This window comes from Rhinoraja longicauda, chromosome 35 (genome assembly GCF_053455715.1).
Source record: "Rhinoraja longicauda isolate Sanriku21f chromosome 35, sRhiLon1.1, whole genome shotgun sequence".
NCBI lineage: Eukaryota > Metazoa > Chordata > Chondrichthyes > Rajiformes > Arhynchobatidae > Rhinoraja > Rhinoraja longicauda.
The window spans coordinates 21405034-21427730 of NC_135987.1; the positions used below are offsets into that span (position 1 = coordinate 21405034).

The 22697-nt window shown below is 45.5% G+C and overlaps 1 protein-coding gene across 1 annotated transcript in view; it reads left to right on the forward strand.

Annotated features, from left to right (window-relative positions):
• Nucleotides 1-22697, forward strand: part of wdfy4 (WDFY family member 4) — a 157249-nt gene that overhangs the window by 81513 nt on the left and 53039 nt on the right. Inside the window, 8 exon segments of the mRNA XM_078428358.1 lie at nt 8201-8278; nt 10751-10975; nt 14410-14500; nt 15925-16073; nt 17197-17345; nt 18761-18881; nt 20710-20795; nt 20895-20954. Coding sequence (XP_078284484.1) covers nt 8201-8278; nt 10751-10975; nt 14410-14500; nt 15925-16073; nt 17197-17345; nt 18761-18881; nt 20710-20795; nt 20895-20954 — 959 coding nt within the window.

A 22697-nucleotide genomic window follows, 5' to 3' on the forward strand; every position in this document is an offset into this window, starting at 1 on the left:
TTAGTGTCTATTGTGAGTTAACTGGAATAATCCATTGTACAACAACTGCCGTTCCTCCCTTCAGAAGTGTTCTTTTAGCAGTAACGCAATTGGAGATGTTGGAAACAGTTTTAGACAAACTCAAATCTTCTGTGTCAGTGCTCTGATTAACCTGAGCTTTAATCAGATAGCAATAGTCAATATTGCACTAAAGCTCGATTAAAACGTTATAATTAAAGAGTGCAAAGTCACACCTCATGGCAAAAGTGAAAGAAAACTATTTCTTGCTGGTTTCCTATGGAAATTTGCAGGTGTTTCCCCAATCAGTGATCTGTCTTTAATAACATCAACCGTTCACTGACCACAAGTTTTATAATTAAATTCGCGTTTTAAAGAGAAAAGCTTAATTCTCAGTAATGATGTTTTGCAAGTGAGAACGCTATACCTTACTTCTGATAAACAACAATCCAACAAGTGAAGATGTAAGTCGTTAGGGTAATGTTATTTGGACATCACTTCTACACCAACTTGGTGATTCACTACCTCATAACCCCAGCGATCTAGGTTCAATCCTGACTTCGGATGCTGTCTTTGTGGAGTTTGCAAGTTCTCCCTGTTGCTGCGTGGGTTTCCTCTGGGTGCTCTGGTTTCCTCCCACATCCCAAAGTCATACACATTGGTAGACTGTACACTATAAATTGCCCCTAGTGTGTTGGTGTGTGGTAGAATCTGGGGGCAGTTAATCAGAATGTGGGGGGAATCAAAATTGGAATTACAAAAAGGGCTAGTGTACATTTTTTTTTAGATTTAGAGATACAGCGCGGAAACAGGGCCTTTTGCCCACCGGATCCGCGCCGCCCAGCGATCCCCGCATACTAACACTATCCTACACACACTAGGGACAATTTTTACATTTACCCAGTCAATTAAGCTACAAACCTGTACGTCTTTGGAGTGTGGGAGGAAACCGAAGATCTCGGAGAAAACCCACGCAGGTCACGGGGAAAACGTACAAACTCCGTACAGACGGCGCCCGTAGTCAGGATCGAACCTGAGTCTCCGGCGCTGCATTCGCTGTAAGGCAGCAACTCTACCGCTGCGCCACCGGGCCATTGATAGGTAGCACTCAGTGGGCTGAAGGGCCTGTTTTCCATGCTGCATAACTTTTATAACAACGCAAAGTATTGTTTTGATTCAGTCACAATTCTTGTCAGAGGGAATTAAATTATTTATTTAAATTAAATTAAATTATTTATTTAAATTTAAATGATTAAATTGTGCTTAGCTGTATTGTAGGAAATTTTCATTCCTTTGTATAATTTTCAAACTCTACTGTAAAAACAAGTGTAACTATCGCGAAACTCGTGCGATTAGTTCTCAGAGACCTCAGATATTAAAATGGGAGTTGGTACCTAGTAACACCTAGTGTTAGCAGAAAGTAGACAATAGACAATAGACAATAGGTGCAGGAGTAGGCCATTTGGCCCTTCGAGCCTGTACGCACCGCCATTCAATGTGATCATGGCTGATCATTCACAATCAGTACCCCGTTCCTGCCTTCTCCACATACCCCCTGACTCCGCTATCCTTAAGAGCTCTATCTAGCTCTCTCTTGAATGCATTCAGAGAATTGGCCTCCACTGTCTTCTGAGGCAGAGAATTCCACAGATTCACAACTCTCTGACTGAAAACGTTTTTCCTCATCTCCGTTCTAAATGGCCTACTCCTTATTCTTAAACTGTGGCCCCTGGTTCTGGACTCCCCCAACATTGGGAACATGTTTCCTGCCTCTAACGTGTCCAACCCCTTAATAATCTTATACGTTTCGATAAGATCCCCTCTCATCCTTCTAAGTAAGGACAGATGTGGTCTAAAGTAATCTAATGTAGGGGAATCAGGAACCAGAAAACAAAGATTTATGGTGGGATTGGGGGGGGGGAGAAGGGGGAGGTGTGGGGTGCGTGATTTAATAGGAACCTGAAGGACAACTTTTTCACTCAGAGGGTGGTGGGTGTATGGAACGAGCTGGCAGAGGAGGTCTTTGAGCAGGTACTATCACAACGTTTGAAGGACGTTTGGACAGGTACATGGATAGGAAAAGATTAGAGCGATATGGGGAAAATGCAGGCAAATGTGACCTGCTTATCGGGGCATCTTGGTCTGCCTGGGTGAGTTGGGCCAAAAAGCCTGTTTTGGTGCTGTGTGACTCAATGATTCTAGAGCAAATCTTCTGCAGCCATTGACTGTCCTCGGTAAAGCAGGTATTAAAATAAACCCTGACTTGGTTAAAAAAATATCATTCATCACCTTTGACTTCCACCCCCTCCTTGCCTTGACATGTGAGTGAAATAAACCAGAGCAGAAAGATGCGACAGACTTTTGGTTGTTGAGTAGAGCTACAACTCGTGGAAAAAAAACTGTTTTTATGTCTGGCTGTGGCTGCTTTGACATGGGCAACATAACAGCAGAGAAAGGTACAGCGAGCACAGGTTTAAGTTCTAAATCGACTATGTGTAAGTTGGAGACGCAAGGAATCACAGATGTTGGTTTACACATAACAACACAAGTAACTCAACGGTCAGGCAGCATCTCTGGAGGACATGTTTGGGCAATGTTTGAAATCAGAACCCTTCCTCAGTCTGATTGGAGTAGGGGGGAGAAAGCCGGCCAAGAGGATGGGGCAGAACCTCGCTTGGCAAGTGATAGGTGGATACAGGTGAGGTGAGTTTGATCGGCAGATGGGTGGGCAAAGGCGAGAGATGGAGGGAGACAACAGGGTGCCAGACAAGGAGAGGAGAGGAGTGGAATGTAAATCCAGGGGTGGTGTATTGGTGGAATGATGGGGGTGGGAGAGAGGGAAAAGGGGCAGCATAGTGAGTGAAAGGGGAAACACTGTAATGACAGAGGGCATGAAGGGGGGAGGTGGTTGCTAAAATTGGAGAATTCAATGTTCATACTGCTGGATTGTAAGCTACTCAGCGTATGAAATGCTGTTCCTCCAGTTTGCTTGTGGCCTCAATTTGGCAATGGTGGGGGCCCAGGACAGAAAAAGAGAATGGGAATGTGAAGGGGAGTTAAAGTGTTTAGCAACCGGGAGCTCGGGTAGGTCTTGGCGTGACATCAGACTGAAGAAGGGTCTCGACCTGAAACGCCACCCAATAATACATAATAATCAAAAACACAATACATTCATGACTATAACACCAGTTCACCATAATCACAGGCAACTTGCTTCCAAATCTTTTTAATTAAATACTATAAAGAGTTTGCTATACATTAAAAAAAAACTATGCTGCAGACAGAAAATTGTAGTAATGATCTGATGGCCTGATCTCTTTGTATAGAACACATATTCCCACATAGGACTGAAGGGTCTCGACCCAAAACGTCACCCATTCCTTCTCTCTCTCGAGATGCTGCCTGACCCGCTGAGTTACTCCAGCATTTTGTGTCTACCTTCGATTTAAACTAGCACCTGCAGTTTTTTCCCTGCAGTGTTTGGTGAAACTGCCGATCAAACCCCCACACCTGTATCCACCTGCCGGAGTAGAGGTTTAGAATTGTGGAGCTGTTGTAATGCGTGATTGCAGATCCACTTCTGTCGCCTGGCTTGGGCACCATCTTGAGCAGTTTTTTACGCTGAGTGGTTAGCACCAAAGATACTAGAGAACTACTCTGTCAAAATCCCCAAACTGAAGTGTAGTACGCAAAGGAGCATAACATCCGCTATTTTAGTAAGCAAAAGCCGCCGTTCGCTATGCCTCTCGCAGTGTAATCAGTGTTTTGGGGGAACAGTATGTGTGATGATACCACAAAAAAGCAGAATATATCTCATCTACCAATTCACAGATTTTTGTTATTTTTCTTTTAAAATGTTTCTGCAAGTTTCTGCCTACTAATATGGTGCCGTGACATACTACGGTTTTTAGGTTCGAGTGGTCTATCTTGCTCCTCTAGTATCTTTGGTTTGCACGAAACAAATGCTTTTCACTGTACACGTGACAATAAATAAACTTAACTAAACCAAACCTATCACTGTGCCAGGCTTTGCCCCGACTCACCTGTCTCACGGACACATTCAAACACACTTATCAGGGAAGCAATATATTTTCTTCCCTTTGCTAGTTAATATTACCTTGTGTTAGTTTGAGATGGTGGAGCTACTGTTATGAGTTAGCCTGCTGGTTCGCATGCCTTCCATTGGCAGGCATGTTGGCTCTGTACAATGACTTGAATCAACAACCTTATCCCTGAATTTTATCTGAAAAAATTAATGTATCATTTGCATAATATGTTTATCTGCGTATTACTGAGATAATTAACATCCCTTATTATCTAATTAAGTTCATTAAGTGTCTACCAACACAGCATCATGAAGTTGACATTATGTTCTGCTGTCAGAGACTGCACTGTTTTCATGCAAAGTAATTAAAATGTAAATTAGCATCATGTTAATTGATTTGTGGAGGTTTGTGAATTGAATATAAACCTACAGTATATACCTTCATGTGGCTAATTACATTGAACTGTAAAGGGCTTACTGCTCAGGAGGCCATTTGGCCCATCTGATGCAAGACAGCAGCTCTACTCCACATCTCCTGCCGCCCCTGTCCAACCAATGAGTCCATCTGGTCATCTGTACCCTGCTCCCTCGACCCTCTCCAGATATGCATCATTAGCCAGATAGGTTGTTATTATTCTTAATGCAATATCATCATAGACAATTACTTTCCAAATATATTCTCACTCAGTTGAGAAAACTGCTGTCACGAGCTTTCGGACTGTAGTTATCTCCCCGTTTTTTAATGTGGTAAGTTACAACTTAAAAAGACACTTGTGATTGTAATTGCCTTTACATCGGTGGGTGACACCAGACATAAACTAGGTGACCGTTTGGCCAGACACTTGCAGACCGTTCCGCCAAGGCCTGCTGGATCTCCCATGCCAATGCTACCCATTTCTACTCCTCTTCCCATTCCCACACTGACCTTTCAGTTCTGGGCCTCCATGTTCAGGGCCACATGCAAACAGAGCTCATGCAAACTGGAACAGCACCTCATCTGCCACTTGGGCAGCTTACAGCCCAATGGAGCGCACATTGAATTCTCCAATTTCAAGTAATAAACCCCCCAACCCCCTCTCATTCCCCCCCCAGCCCCCCCTCCCCCCAAACCCCACCCACCATGATGCACACAGATTTCTTCCACGAGGGGGAAATGCTGCTTCTTGTTTCTGTTCGATTCCTACATCAAAAAAAATTCAGAACTGATTGAGAATGATCAACCATGATCACATTGAATGATGGTGCTGGCCCAAAGGGCCGAATGGCCTACTCCTGCACCTATTGTCTATTATCTATAACAGTTCCGACCTTGGAGCAGTGAGGAGTGGGCCGCAGCAGAATAGCTGGTAGCTACCTGGCAGTTTAAAGTGGGCCGGTAGAAAACTGGCTGGGGAATTGAATGCAGAGAAGCCTGGGGCAGCCTTTAGTCCTCGGGTTGTGCCTAATGGCCCTGGCCAGTCCAAATGGTATTAGTATTGGTTTATTATTGCTACGTGTACCGACTACAGTGAACAGTGTGTTGTTTGGGAGAGTCTAGGACTAGAGGTCACAGGCTCAGAATTAAAGGACGTTCTTTTAGGAAGGCGGAGGAGGAATTTCTTTAGTCAGAGGGTGGTGATTCTGTGGAATTCTTTGCCAAGTCAGTGGATATATTTTTAAGGCAGAGATAGATAGATTGTTGATTAGTACGGGTGTCAGGGGTTATGGGGAGAAGGCAGGAGAATGGGGTTAGGAGGGAGAGATAGATCAGCCATGATTGAATGGCGGAGTAGACTTGATGGGCCGAATGGCCTAATTCTACTTTTATTCCTTATGACCACATGATCTAGACCAATGAAACCACATACAAATATATCAGGTAGTGCGAAAGAGAAAATAAACAGAGTGCGGAATTAAAAAAGTGCAAGGGCCACAGCAAGGTAGATTGGAAGATCAGGAATTCATCCTTAGGGGATGAAGGTTTGTTTAAGATTCTGATAATAACAGGGAAGAAGGTCTTCTGGAGTCTGTAGAGTACTGTGTTTAAAAATCTGTTGTGGTTCTGTGAGTAAGAATTTCATTGTCACGTTTTGGTACAGATGACAATGAAACACTCGAGTCTTGACTTTTGAATCTGGAGGTACGTGCTTTCGGGTTTGCTATCTGACCGAAGAACGGAGAAGAGGGAATGAATGGGGTGTGAGTGGTCCTAGATTACAGAAAATCTAACAGAGAACAGAGATCAGTACAACATTGGAACAGGCCCTTCAGCCCACAATGTTTCTGCCCAACATGATGCCAAAACCAACACTTATCTCCCTGTACATAACCCATATCCCTTAACTCCCTGCATATCCATACTCCTATCCAAAAGTTTTAAAAATGCTACTGACATATTTGCTTGATAAGTTAAATCATATGTGCTGGCTATAACCTTACTAAAAGGACGTTCCTTTAGGAAGGAGATGAGGAAGAATTTCTTTAGTGATGAATCTGTGGAATTCATTGCCACAGGAGGCTGTGGAGGCCAAGTCAGTGGATATTTGTAAGGCAGAGATAGATAGATTTTTGATCAGTGCGGGTGTCAGGGGTTATGGAGAGAAGGCAGGAGAATGGGGTTGAGAGGGAGAGATCGATCAGCCATGATTGAATGGCAGAGTAGACTTGACGGGCCGAATGGCCTAATTCTGCTCCTATCACTTGTGAAAACAGGAGGCATAGCCGCAGAGAATGAGCCATTAGGCTCATCATCAACAAAAGTGATTGACTGGCATGGTAACAAGGAATGACCTTGGATGATATTATTAGCTTAGCAATTGTGCAGTCTCGCTGGGGCCCCAGCTCATATTTGTTTGATGGGTTCATTCAGTGAGAGTTTCAGTTAAGTAACAATAATGTTTTGTCAGTGCTTAGCTGTGACTAAAAGCTTAATGATCCTGTAAACAAACACAATATAATCACTGCCTTCATGTTGTGCAGGCATCTCCCGCTGTGAGCTGCTAATGAATGTAACTTCTCAGTGGGGTGCCTGGCTGTGGACATGTGTCAGCCCACATCTGTAGCATGCACAAGCCATGTTACCTCACAGCAGGGCGCATGTAATTATGTTTGCATCTGCCGTGTTACTTGCACGGAGAACTCAAACTAAGCAAAGAGTGCATGTCGAATTATAACCTAGTCAAGATTTGCGTCGCTCCTTGCATGCTGTTGTAAAGGGGAATCATAGCTCCAAACTTAGCCACTCATTATCTGTGAATTAATTTTCTTAAGAGTTTCAATTAATTTTTGCACTGCTTAGTGTGGGAATAAGAAATTCTTGCGGCTTTCTCCCCCCAATCAGACTGAAGAATCCCGATCCGAAATGTCGCCTATCCATGTTCCTCAGAGATGCTGCCTAACCCGCTGAGTTACTCCAGCACTCTGTGAAACGTCACCTATCCATGTTCTCCAGAGATGCTGCTTGACCCGCTGAGTTATTCCAGCACTCTGTGAAATGTCACCTATCCATGTTCTCCAGAGATGCTGCCTGACCCGCTGAGTTACTCCGGCACTCTGTGAAACGTCACCTATCCATGTTCTCCAGAGATGCTGCCTGACCCGCTGAGTTACTCCAGCACTCTGTGAAACGTCACCTATCCATGTTCTCCACAGATGCTGCCTGACCCGCTGAGTTACTCCAGCACTCTGTGAAACGTCACCTATCCATGTTCTCCACAGATGCTGCCTGACCCGTTGAGTTACTCCGGCACTCTGTGTCATTTTGTAGAAACCTGCATCTGCAGTTAAAAGAGATGAAACCCTGGGATGTATAGTTTTTATGTGATCTTTTGAAAGAGGTGGGATAAAAGTGGCTGTAAGGTGGTGTGTGAGCAATTAAACTGGGCACCAACTGGATTACGTAGCTTCTGGCACTGAATATTCAAGCATCGAGGTTTGCTTTGATCACATCAAATACTATTGGACCAATCCCGGGTCTGTGGCGCTGTGAGACAGCAGCTTTACCGCTGCGCCTGAGTTGGAGGAGAGAGTTGTAACTGGTGCTGATGACTGAGAGGGGTTGGCATCAAACATTGATGTGAGGGAGGTGCCGAACCACTGGGATTCCAGATGTTGGAGAGGGGACTATAGAAGTTTCACTGTGCATATCTAAGTATAAATCTCCCTCGTGTTTGTCTGCAGGATTTCTCCATCAGAATGGACGAGCAAAGGAAAACTGGTCAGGAAGTGTTTGCCAGCCTCCACATGGACCACATGCAGGTAAGGTGCTCCACATGGACCACATGCAGGTAACGTTTCAGGACACTGGCACAGCAGTCATGCATGCCCTCTTATTCAAAAGTTTCCTCCCAGCTGTTATCAGGTCCATTCATCAACCAGTGTGTGGTCCTGACTGTTGTGATATTGCAGGGCCTACTTTGTTGTATCACAAGGACTACTTTGTTTTCCTGTGTAGTAATGTCTATATAAGAGAATGAGGTGATTAGGTGGCCACTCTGGTTCCAGGTGGCCGTGGAATAAACAGCCTGGATTTAAGCTCCAGCATGATAACCTTTTTAAACACGTGTACTTGTGGTCCGTCCAGAGTCTCAACAAAGGTACAACAGATACCGGACCACGAAGTACAACACTGACCTCCCATCTACCTCATTGAAGACCTTTGAACAATCTTTAATCAGACTTTATCAGACTTCATCTTGCAATAAATGTTGTGCCTTTTATCCTTTAGAGAGTCCTTCGTCCTTTATCCTTTAGAGAGTCCTTTGTCTTTTATATTTACGATATACATTAATGACTTAGACGAAGGGATTAAAAGTACCATTAGCAAATTTGCAGATGATACTAAGCTGGGGGGTAGTGTGAATTGTGAGGAAGATGCAATAAGGCTGCAGGGTGACTTGGACAGGTTGTGTGAGTGGGCGGATACATGGCAGATGCAGTTTAATGTAGATAAGTGTGAGGTTATTCACTTTGGAAGTAAGAATAGAAAGGCAGATTATTATCTGAATGGTGTCAAGTTAGGAGGAGGGGGAGTTCAACGAGATCTGGGTGTCCTAGTGCATCAGTCAATGAAAGGAAGCATGCAGGTACAGCAGGCAGTGAAGAAAGCCAATGGAATGTTGGCCTTCATAACAAGAGGAGTTGAGTATAGGAGCAAAGAGGTCCTTCTGCAGTTGTACAGGGCCCTAGTGAGACCGCACCTGGAGTACTGTGGAATTTGGTCTCCAAATTTGAGGAAGGATATTCTTGCTATTGAGGGCATGCAGCGTAGGTTTACTAGGTTAATTCCCGGAAAGGCGGGACTGTCATATGTTGAAAGACTGGAGCGACTAGGCTTGTATACACTGGAATTTAGAAGGATGAGAGGAGATCTTATCGAAAAGTATAATAGACAATAGACAATAGGTGCAGGAGGAGGCCATTCGGCTCTTCGAGCCAGCACCACCATTCAATGTGATCATGGCTGATCATTCTCAATCAGTACCCCGTTCCTGCCTTCTCCCCATACCCCCTAATTCTGCTATCCTTAAGAGCTCTATCCAGCTCTCTCTTGAATGAAGATTATTAAGGGGTTAGACACGTTAGAGGCAGGAAACATGTTCCCAATGTTGGTGGAGTCTAGAACAAGGGGCCACAGTTTAAGAATAAGGGGTAGGCCATTTAGAACTGAGATGAGGAAAAACTTTTTCAGTCAGAGAGTTGTGAATCTGTGGAATTCTCTGCCTCAGAAGGCAGTGGAGGCCAATTCTCTGAATGCATTCAAGAGAGAGCTAGATAGAGCTCTTAAGGATAGCGGAGTCAGGGGGTATGGGGAGAAGGCAGGAGCGGGGTACTGATTGAGAATGATCAGCCATGATCACATTGAATGGTGGTGCTGGCTCGAAGAGCCGAATGGCCTCCTCCTGCACCTATTGTCTATTGTCTATAAACCGGAGCAGCTGGAGGAAACCCACGCCATCACTGGGAGCGCATACAGACAGCACCCGTAGTCAGGATCGAACCCAGGTCTCTTGCACTGTAAGGCAGCAACTCTACAGCTGCACCACTGTGCCGCCAAAGTGGTCCTCTGTAAATTGTCCCTCCTGCCTGGATAGATCTAGTGTACGGGGTGATCACTGGTCGACTCAAAGGGCCGAAGGGCCTGGTTCCATGTTGTATTTCTAAAACTATAACTACCAACTTTAAGGTGAGGTGCGTGGTCTGTATTGAGCACTGATGTGAGATTCTTTTTGCAGGATGCTTAGTGTATAAAATCATGAGAGGAATAGATCGGGTAGATGCACAGAGTCTCTTGCCCAGAGTGGGGGAATCGAGGACCAGAGGACATAGGTTCAAGGTGAAGAGGGAAAAATTTAATAGGAATCCGAGGGGTAACTTTTCTGCACAATGGGTGTATGGAACAAACTGCCAGAGGAGGTAGTTGAGGCGGGGACTATCCCAACATTTAAGAAGAACAGTTAGACAGGTACATGGATGGGACAGGTTTGGAGGGATACGGACCAAATGCAGGCAGGTGAGACTAGTGTAGTTGGGACATGTTGGCCAGTGTGGGCAAGATGGGCCGAAGGGCCTGTTTCCACTCTATAACTCCATGATAATAAGCAGGAGGTGGTGTAATCCAGCAAGGAAACTGCAGTGTCTTTGTATATGTGAGGGGAACGTTGGCAATCGCGTTGGCAGCTGCAGGCCGCGTCCACACCATCTGTTGAGGCTTCTCACTTGTGTCCCCAGATGCAGAAGTGCATTGTGAACCGTGCAGCGAAGGACTGGGCCAGAGTGGAAGAGCAGCTGCTGCAAGAGCGGGGATTATGGGGGCCGTCAGCACGGATGCAGCAGGGGGCCTGGATCCTCGACAAGGCTGAGGGGCCAGCACGAATGAGGAAGAAGATGAGACGGCAGACCATTTGCATCAATTATCCTCAGGATGCGCGCGGAACCAAAGAGGCCGATAGTGAAGTAAGATTAGATCTGAACATTTCAGATGCTCGATGCATCACTGTCTACACTGGGAAATCTGCTAATTACAACAGAGAATTAATTCCATGTTTTTGTATTATTAAGATGTGAAGTAGATATGTCCCTTCTCTGGGCACTAATTATGTAGCAAATGCTGAGTTCTAAACAGTGCTGTTTTTGTAGACATAAAGGTGTCGGGATGCATATAATGGTTGACACAACACTCTCAGCTGTAGTACGATCATCTGCACATTTCACAGGTGCCAGTTTGCCGTGCTGTCGCAGAATAGGCACGGGCTCTACATGAGAACGTTTCTGGGTGCAATCTCACATGCAGTAAAATGGTGATAAACCAACCATCCATCCATTCCCCACCCCTACTCCCTTCCAATAGTAATTCAGAGCGCAGCGGGTGGTGTGGGACAGACCTGTGCTGAAGTAATCGGTAGCCAGAACAACGATTAGCAACCTGCAGGACATTAGAAAATCACGTTAGCAGCTGGAAGTGTTTTGACTTAAACTACAGAGGGTAAGCTCTCTGTCGGGCAATCCTTGTGATGAGACTGATTGAAGGAAAGATACAGCATGGGAACTGGCCCGCCGAGTCCACATCAACCATCAACCTTATCCACTTTCACTTATGCTCACGACACATCACGGACAATTACAAAGGCCACTGTGGGCGGCACGGTGGCACAGCGGTAGACTTGCTGCCTTACCGTGCTTGCAGTGCCAGAGACCCGGGTTCGATCCCGACTACGGGTGCAGTTGTACAGAGTTTGTACGTTCTCCCCGTGACCTGCTTAGATTTTCTCCGTTCCTTCCGCACCCCAAAGACGTGCAGGTTTGTAGGTTAATTGGCTTGGTGTATGTGTACATTGTCCTTAGTGTATGTAGGATAGTGTTAATGTGCAGGGATCGCAGGTCGGTGCGGACTCAGTGGGCCGAAGGGCCTGTTTCTGCATTGTAGCTCTAAACTAAACTAAACCCGCAGTGGTCAGGAAGGAACTGCAGACTGGAAACCAGAGCACCCAGAGGAAACCCCCGTGGTCTCAGGGAGAACATGCAAACTCCACACAAACAGTACCCGAGGTCAAGATTGAACCCGGATCTCTGGTGCTATGAGGCAGCAGCTCTACCAGCTGCCTCACTGTGGCCCCCACTGCCGAGCTATCATCATATCATATCATCATATCATATATATACAGCCGGAAACAGGCCTTTTCGGCCCTCCAAGTCCGTGCCGCCCAATGTGAAAAGTTCCTCTAAATGGCACACGAACAGCACTGTGACAAGACAGACTTTAGGCTTTTATTATGAGCATTAAATGAATGATAACTTTGTTCAAAGGGTTGACTGATGCAAAGTCAATTCAAATGTTCGTTGAGCTGTATTTCATGTCTTTGGTGACATCCTAGATCTTTCTCTGTGACCAGTGGCTTGCTCTCTGCCATTGCTAACAAACCCTGTGATCACATCTTATCCAGTTTCCAAGTCTGTGCTTCAAGCCCTCTCCTCCTGGGCAGAGATCCCTGGTCCCACCTGCCACCCTGCCAGCTCACACCATCCACACATCATCCTCTGCAATGTCCACCACCTAGAATGAGATTCCACCACCAGATCCATCTTCCACCTCCTCCACCTTCAGCGTTTTGCCAGGACCGGTTCCCTGTAACTCCTGCCTAGGGTTGCCAACTGTCCCGTATTAGCCGGGACATCCCATATTTTGGGCTAAATTGGTTTGTCCCGTACGGGACCGCCCTTGTCCCATATTAGGCCCGCTGTCGGGCCGGGACAGTGTAGGCTAACGGAGTGTGTTCGCCTGATGGAGGTTGCGTAGCAACCCGCCTCCCGGCCCGGGCGGCCGCCATTGGTGGACCCCGTGTGACCTGGGTGAGGTGGTGGGAGGTGGTAACGTCACCTTGTCCCTTACTTGGGAGTGAGATAGTTGGCAACCCTACTTCTGATCCACTCTTCCATTTCCACCAAATACTACTCCCTTTTCTTGCAACACCTCCCCTTTCCAGCTGTAGGTGATGCCACACCTGCCCATTCACATCTTCCCCTTCCCACCATTCATTGACCCTGACTGTCTTAGAACATCTGTGTAAGAAGGAACTGCAGATGCTGGTTTAAACCGAAGACAGACACAAACTGCTGGAGTAACTCAGCGGGACAGGCAGACTGGAGGAGCAAGATAGACCACTCGACCCTAAAAACCGTAGTGTGTCACGGCGCCATTTTAGTCGGCAGAAACTTGCAGAAACATTTAAAAAGAAAAATAACAAAAATCTGTGAATTGATAGATGAGACATATTCTGCATTTTAATGGTACCATCACACATACTGTTCCTCCAAAACACTGATTACACTGCGAGAGGCAGAGCGAACGGCGGGTTTTGCTTACTAAAATGGCGGACGTTGCGCTCCTTTGCGTACTACACTTCAGTATAGGTGATTTCGACGGAGTGGTTCATCTTGCTCCTCTAGTATCTTTGCCTAGAACTAATGAACTACTGTATCTGTCTCCTCCAACACCTCTGGCAACTTGTTCCAGGCACCTACCACACTCTGTGCACTTGCCCGTACATCTCCGTTAAACTTTTCCTCTCTTATCTTAAAGCTATGTCCTCTAATCTTTGACATTTTCCTCTCTCACCTTAAAGCTATGCCCTCTAATATTTGACATTTTCCTCTCTCACCTTAAATCTACGCCTTCTAATCTTTGACATTTTCCTCTCTCACCTTAAAGCTATGCCCTCTAATATTTGACATTTTCCTCTCTCACCTTAAATCTACGCCTTCTAATCTTTGACATTTTCCTCTCTCACCTTAAAGCTATGCCCTCTAATCTTTGACATTTTCCTCTCTCACCTTAAAGCTACGCCCTCTAATCTTTGACATTTTCCTCTCACCTTAAAGCTATGCCCAATCTTTGACATTTTCCTCTCTTTCCTCTCTCACCTCCCATGGGAAAAAATCCCGACTGCCTAACCTAATGTACAGAATGCCTCTCATAATTGTATGTACTTTAATCAAGTTTCCCCTCAATCTCCAAAACACTAACTCTGGTTTTCTCTCTGCAGATGCTGCCTGATTTGCTGATACTTCTCATTTTTAAAAATATTTGCTTGCCTCTTAATTTTGGTCTATAAATTGTGGACAGTATTTACATTAAATGTATTAAAATAGTAATGCAACTTGTTTGCCTCAATCCCAATGAATTGAGTTATACCATGCTTGCTACTTTGTGATGTAGCTCAAGCTTTATGTTTGTGAAAAGAATTCTTCAGGTTTGATTGTCAAAACTGATAGGAGTAGAATTAGGCCATTCGGCCCATCAAGTCTATGCCACTATTGTGACGATTGAAAGAGAATCAGGTTTGAAGTCTATTCTCGAAATCCTTGACATTCCACGTTGACTTTCCTCACAGATTCGCGAGAATCCTGGCAGTGAGCTGTTGTGTCTCAAGTTATGCACTGTGGATGAACAAACGGGACAAACTGACAGCCAGTTATACTCAGGTAACACGCCACCACTCCCAACATTCCTACAGCTCTGGGTCATTTGGGAGGTGGAAATTAATAGTTCACTGAATACACAAACTCAGTGCATTCATCTGAACAGCAAATGTTAAAAACTAGATTGATGTACAGCAGCCAATAGAGGCACAAGAAGTGTTATAAGCGTGCCGACACCTTTTTGTCCACAAGAAAAACATTGTGTAATGTACCGTGTAGGAAGGAACTGCAGATGCTGGTTTAAACCGAAGATAGACACAAAGTGCTGGAGTAACTCAGCGGGACAGGCAGCATCTCTGGAGAGAAGGAATGGGTGACGTTTCAGGTCGAGACCCTACTGAAGAATAATGTACTGTTTTTAGTTCCTTTTACACCTTTGAAGTGAGCACTTCTGCATGTTTTAGAACATAGTATGGTACAGCATAGTTTAGTTTAGTTTGGTCTGCTACCACGCTGCAGGAACAAGCCCTTTGGCCCACCAAATCTGCCCTGACCTGCAATCTCCATAAACTAGCACTATCATACACACACTATTTTACCAAAACCAATTAACCTACAAATTTATATGTCTTGGGAGTGTAAGAGGAAACTGCAGCACCCGGAGAAAGCCCACGCAGGTCACGGGGAGAACGTACAATCTCTGTATAGACACCACCCATGGTCAGGATCAAACCCAGGTATCTGTCGCTGTGAGGCAGCAACTCTACCACCGCACCAACTGGAATTTAGAAGGATGAGTGGGGATCTTAGAGAAACAAATAAAATTCTTAAAGGATAGGACAGGCTAGATGCAGGAAAAATGTTCCCGATGTTGGGGGAGTCCAGAATCTGGGGTCACAGGGCCATTTAGGACTGAGATGAGGAAAAACCTCTTCACCCAGAGAGTTGTGAATCTGTGGAATTCTCTGCCACAGAAGGCAGTGGAGGCCAATTCACTGGATGTTTACAAAAGAGAGTTACATTTAGCTCTTAGGGCTAAAGGAATCGAGGGATATGGGGAGAAAGCAGGAATGGGGTACTGATTTTAGATGGTGTAAGAAAATAACTGCAGATGCTGGTACAAATCAAAGGTATTTATTCACAAAATGCTGGAGTAACTCAGCAGGTCAGGCAGCATCTCAGGAGAGAAGGAATGGGTGACGTTTCGAGTCGAGACCCTTCTTCAGACTGATCTTGAGTCTGAAGAAGGGTCTCGACCCGAAATGTCACCCATTCCTTCTCTCCTGAGATGCTGCCTGACCTGCTGAGTTGCTCCAGCATTTTGTGAATAAATACTGATTTTAGATGATCAGCCATGATCATATTGAATGGTGGTACTGGCTCGAAGGGCCGAATAGCCTACTCCTGCACCTGTATATCTATTTTTCTATGTTTCTAATAAACTAAACTGAAAATGTACACTCAGCATTAGTGTGTGTTGTGTGCAGCGGGGGAGAGTAACATCGATGAGCAAGGCTTTGACTGCAGCCAGTTGACATTCTTCCCTGCACTCACCGAGAGTGTCCAGTCTGAGGAGTTCTTCGAGCAGTGCGTCGAGCGGCAGGCCATTCTGCAGGCACTGGCTGAGAAGGACAAGGTAGGCATGGATATTTTCAAACATTTAAGTTGATTCATCATATAATTTCACAAGATCTAGATTGATTAGTAGGACTAGATGTTACAGTCCCTAAGGTTTGCACTACAATTGACTGGCGTTGTTCTTGGGGGGTGACCACTAGGTAATGTTGCTACCATTCAGACACATCTTCAGTTGGAACAGAATCAAGCCATTCGATCCATTAAGTCTACTCTGCCATTCAATCGAATGGTATGTTGGCATTCATAGCAAGAGGATTTGAGTTTAGGAGCAGGGAGGTTCTACTGCAGTTGTACAGGGCCTTGGTGAGACCGCACCTGGAGTTTTGTGTGCAGTTTTGGGCTCCTAATCTGAGGAAAGACGTTCTTGCATTAGAGGGAGTACAGAGAAGGTTCACTAGATTGATCCCTGGGATGGCGGGACTTTCATATGAAGAAAGACTGGATAGACTAGGCTTGTACTCGCTGGAATTTAGAAGACTGAGGGGGGATCTTATAGAAACATATAAAATTCTTAAGGGGTTGGAGAGGCTAGATGCGGGAAGATTGTTCCCGATGTTGGGGGAGTCCAGAACCAGGGGTCACAGCTTAAGGATAAGGGGGAAGTCTTTTAGGACCGAGATGAGAAAACATTTCTCCACACAGAGAGTGGTGAGTCTGTGGAATTCTCTGCCACAGAAGGTAGTTGAGGCCAGTTCATTGGCTATATTTAAGAGGGAGTTAGATTTGGCCCTTTTTGCTAAAGGGATCAGGGGGTATGGAGAGAAGGCAGGTACAGGTTACTGAGCTGGATGATCAGCCATGATCATATTGAATGGCGGTGCAGGCTCGAAGGGCCGAATGGCCTACTCCTGCACCTATTTTCTATGTTTTTATGTTTCTAATCATGGCTGATCTATCTCTCCCTCCCAATCCCATTCTCCTGCCTTCTCCCCGTAACCCCTAACACCCGCACTAATCATGACCCTGGCAACCTCCGCCTTCAAAATATCCTTAAAAATTAAAACACATTATTAAGATGGTTCCTTTATCTATTCAGCCCATGTTTTTGTTGACTGCTCAAAACATGACACTGAATGTTATATATTAATATATAAGAATATTAATATAGCGTTCTTTTACAGATCACCATGAAGTTCTCACTCATCGTCACTGAATGCCCACTGTTGATGGAAAGTGTCCTGCTCATTGACCAAGGTCACTTCTACATCTGTGAGAACTTCACTCTGTCATCCTCTGGTGATGTTTACTGCACCAATCACCATCCCTCAAGGTAATGTTTCATCTGATTTAAAACTGAACCATTTGACCTCTCTGCTCTTATATACTAGTCCAAGTATTCTCTCTATCTTCTAAACCATCTGATCCTGGTCATCTCCTTTGGACATTTCTGGATATCCACTCCAAGATCTCCTGTACTTCTCCACTGTCTAGTGTCCTATCATCTATGGAGATTCTCTTGCCTCGTTGGTACACACAAGGATGTGTTTACTGCAGATGCTGGAATCTTGAGCAAAACACAAAGTGCAGGAAGAACTCAGTGGGTCAGGCGGCCTCTGTGGAGGGAATGGACAGATGCATCATCACAGGTGCTGCCTGACCCGCTGAGTTCCTCCGGCACTTTGTGTCTTGTCTTGTTTGCGCTGCTCAGACACCTTCCCACAGACAGCTCGTTTTGAGTTCCATTAACTACTCCAGTTTCGACCAAATTGTCCTGCCTGGTATTTGCTTCCTCATTATCAACGGTACATCCTGAGGTAATGTTTCATCCAATGTATAATTGAACCATTTAACTTCTCTGCACCTATATTCATTGCCAAGTATTCCCTGTACCTTCTAAACCATCTTGTCTCCCTGGCCCATCACCTTTGGAGCTTTGTGGATGTCCATGTTCTCCAGAATTGCTGCCTGACCCTAGAGACCCGGGTTTGATCCTGACTACGGGTGCTGTCCATACGGAGTTTGTACGTTCTCCCCGTGACTGCGTGGGTTTGCTCTGGGTGCTCCGGTTTCCTCCCCACACTCCAACGACGTACAGGTTAGTAGTTTAATTGGCTTCGGTAAAATAGTAAGGTGTCCCTAGTGTGTGTAGGATGGTGTTAGTGTACGGGTTGGTCATTGGTCAGCGTGGATTCAGTGGGCTGAAGGGCCTGTTTCCATGCTTAGTTTTAGTTTTAGAGATACAGCGCAGAAACAGGCCCTTCGGCCCACCGGGTCCACGCCGACCAGCGATCCTCACATATTAACACCATCCTACGCACATTAGGGACAATTTTTACATTTACCAAGCCAATTAACCTACAAACCTGGGAGGAAACCGAAGATCTCGGAGAAAATCCACACAGGTCACGGGAGAACGTACAAACTCCGTACAGACAGCACCCGTAGTCAGGGTCGAACCCGGGTCTCCGGCGCTGCATTCGCTGTAAGGCAGCAACTCTAACGCTGCGCCACCGTGCTGTATCTCTAAAGTCTTAAGTCCAAGGACTGGTCCCACTGTTGTCCATGAGCTGGTGAGCTGACAGCCCTTATTCTGAAGCACTTCTCCAACACATGTCTACCTCCGCCAGTGGCTGTGGAAACCATCCCAACATGAGGCCAGGCCCTGCAGTGTGCTTGTTCCCTGTCATGGGGTCTGTTCTTGCTGGGCTTTTACCAAGACAGCGTTGCCCTGTTTTTGTTTTGCAGCATCAATGATCCCTACATTTATGACATGTGCAACAAAGAGGCTGGTGGGAAAATTCCCAAATGTTCCCGATATTCCTGGGACGATGTTCAGGAAATTCACCATCGTCGTTTCCTTCTTCAGGTGATCAAAGGTTTCTATGTCTGACCAGGTGAAATCTCCCCTCCGTGCCCCCTTCCCCCCCCCCCGCCCACTTCCCCATGACCCACCTTGACTCGCATCCATTTCTCCCCTTCCCTCTCCCCTTCCACCCATATTCTTTGTCCTAGCTTCACAATTTGCACCTCTTCTATTCCTAACTCACACTTTCTGTTTTTCCATTTCAGGCCATTGTCCAAACACCTGCTTATTAAACTCCCCCCCCCCCCCCTCACCTGTATCTACCTTTACCTGTCCCACCTCTCTTCCAGCTGTCTTTCCCCTCCCTACAACGTCTTAAGAAGGGTCCCGACCCAAAACGTCACCTTTCCATGTTCTCCAGAGATGCTGCCTGACTTGGGATACTCCAGCACTCTGTGAAACGTCACCTATCCATGTTCTCCAGAGATGCTGCCTGACCCGCTGAGTTACTCCAACACTCTGAGAAACGTCACCTATCCATGTTCTCCACAGATGCTGCCTGACCCACTGAGTTACTCCAGCACTCTGTAAATCGTCGCCTATCCATGTTCTCCAGAGATGCTGCCTGACTTGGGATACTCCAGCACTCTGTGAAACATCACCTATCCATGTTCTCCAGAGGTGTTGCCTGACCCGCTGAGTTACTCCAGCACATTGTGTCTTTTTCCAGCTGCTGCTGCCTCCACTGTGCAGGCCATTATATCGAGGACCTTGAGCACAAAGGAATTAACCATTGTAGCGGTAAAAGGCAATTTAGACTTAAAGCATTCCCCTCATGACATGACCTTTGTTTAAGGCCTTCCACTGTGTGTTTGGTCTCTCTGCCAGGTATTGCCATGTGGGCAAAAGAGGCACAAAGTGCTGGGTCAAGGTTGACCTTACCCATGTCCATCGACAGTTACTAATGAGGCCACTCACGCTGATTACAAGTTGAAGTCTTGCTGCCCCTTTAATTTGTATCACACTCCTTTCCTTTTGCTTAACGTGAGCTTTTATTCAAATACTCACGGTTATAACAACTGGAAAGATAAAAAAAATTAAAAGATTAAAACCAGCAGTTTGCAAAATTCAATCAATCAATCAATCATCAAATTACAAAATCGTCATCTTTATCCACGATGCGATCGACCTGCAGTGTTCAGGGAAAGCCTCCAGAGAGCCTGTGGACACCACACATTCCCTGGCCAGGGAGACACGGACACGGACGTGGGTCTGCAAGAGGGGCCGGGACTCTTTGCTTCACTCCACGTTGAATGGGCAGTTTTGCGTTTAATACTTACACTACTCCGATTTGACTCGACGTGTCAGTATCTCTAAAACGTTAAAGCTGGGTTTCTACATTTTTAACATCTGCTTATTCTTCTACTTTTTAATTGTCAGTTAATTATCAATTTATTAAACAGGGCACACACAAAATGCTGGAGTAATTCAACGGGACAGGCAGCATCTCTGGAGAGAAGGAATGGGTGACGTTTCGGGTTGAGACCCTTCCACAGACATTAAACAGGGTGTCAGGGGTTATGGGGAGAAGGCAGGAGAATGGGGTTGGGAGGGAGAGAGATAGATCAGCCACGATTGAATGGCGGAGTAGACTCGATGGACCGAATGGCCTAGTTCTGCTCCTATCACTAATGAATCTATGAAAAGTTGATTGTCCATGAAATCAAAACAGAACAGGCGATATACTGATGGAAACAAACTGCTGACTAAATGTAGCTTAACTTTAAATTGATATGTGTTCCGGCACCATTTTATTGACAAAATAAAACACTGAGTATTTACAATACAATGTTTCGTACCTTTAACTGTTTTGTTCCATTCTTACCTTTAGGATATTGCAATTGAAATCTTTTTAAAGGGTGGATTTTCAAAGTTCCTTATTTTCCATAAAAATGATAAGAAAGTCGTCTTAAAAAAGTAAGTGACTATAAATATACTACACAGTTCTCCCAATTAGCTGTCACTTTGGTGATAGTTTTCCACTGATTGATTTGTCCTTGAATTGGTTGTCCACAGATTCTACAGTATGATACCCGCTTTAAAGAAAGGAAATCCCGATAACTCAAGGAATCTCGGGTGAGTTCATGCTTGAAGTTTCCTAACTGCTGCTTGTAGCGGGCTTCCTTCTGATGTGTCCACTGCCAAACAGGGCCAGAGTGGAGATACAAAGCATGCATGACTCCATGCTCAGTACCACAGTCACACCTTGAATGTCCTAAAACTCATTGTTAAAGAGCATGTCCAACTTAGGCTATTTTAAGGCGACTGCCGGCGACTAGGCTGTCGCAGAATGTTCACCTGGGTGTCGTGGGCATGATCGTGAGGAGTCTTCAACGAATCTCGTTGCGTCGTGGAAAGATTTTCCAGATAGAAATTTCTCGGCGACAGCTGGCTTGTGGCCAGGTATCGTAGCTTATTGCGGGCGCTGTCTGTCGCACGCTGTCCCCAGCTTTGCTAGGTTGTCACAGATGCATTTAGAAACACGTAATATTAAATTAAGAAAAGGCATTTGAAGATACCAGAAGATAGTTTTGTTTAACCAATTTATTTACCGTCAGGACATTTGACAGGTAGATTGGAGGTGACAGTTTGACGGTCAGGTAAGCGTGGGAATTTTGCGATGTTTCCGAAGACGGTGTAATCTCTTAGCCGGGTGCTGGTTTCACAAAAAAAGTGACTTGTATCGACCTGACTCGGCATTGTCGTGGTCATTGTCGTGGTCATTGTCGTAGGGTCAAAGAAATTTTTGGCGATCTGCTACGACTTTGACAGTCGCCGGCAGTCGCCTTAAAAATCACGTAACTGGGACATGCTCTTAACTTGTCAACAACATTCAGTCACTGAGTGTAAGGGTGAGGGGGGACCTCATTGAAACTTACCCTGGCTTGAATGGAGTGGATGTGGAGAGGATGTTTCTACTAGTGTGTAAGAAGGAACTGCAGATGTTGGTTTAAACCGAAGATAGACACAAAAAGCTGGAGTAATTCAACGGGACAGGCAGCATCTCTGGAGGGAAGGAATGGGTGATGTTTCAGTTCAAGACCCTTCTTCCACTAGTGGTCCACTTGGACCAGAGGTCATAGCCTCAGAATTAAAGGACATTCCTTTAGGAAGGAGATGAGGAGAGATTTCTTTACTCAGAGGGTGGTGAATATGTGGAATTCATTGCCACAGACGGTGGTGGAGGCCAAATCAAGTTAAGGCAGAGATAGATAGATTCTTGATTAGTACGGGTGTCAGGGGTTGTGGGGAGAAGGCAGGAGAATGGGGTTAGAAGGGAGAGATAGATCAGCCATGATTGTATGGCGGAGAAAACTTGATGGGTCGAATGGCCTAATCCTGCTCCTATCACATGACCTTACGACCCTGTTGAAGCTTTGCAAAACTTTGAGTGGGCTGCATTTGGAATATAATGCATAACAGGAAAGGTGTGGAGGTTGGAGAGGGTGCAGCGGAGGTTTTCCAAAATGATACCTGTATTCGAGGGTATTAACTACTAGGTGAGATTGGACAGACTTGGAATGTTTTCTTTGCAGCACTGAAGGTTGAAGGGAGACGTGATGGAAGTGTGTGAAGTTATGAGAAGGGTAGATAGGGGAAGACAGTCAGAACCTTTTGCAAAGATTAGCGGGCATAGTTTTACGTCAGAGGGGGAAAGCTTACAAGAAATGTACGGGGGCAACTTTATTTACACAGGGGGCGGTGAGTGCCCAGAATGTATTGCCGTATTTGGTGGTGGAGGCAGAGGCAATCTCTTTAAGGGCAAAAAGAGAATTTTTGATCGGCACATGGGTGTGGAGGGAATGGTATATGGATCAT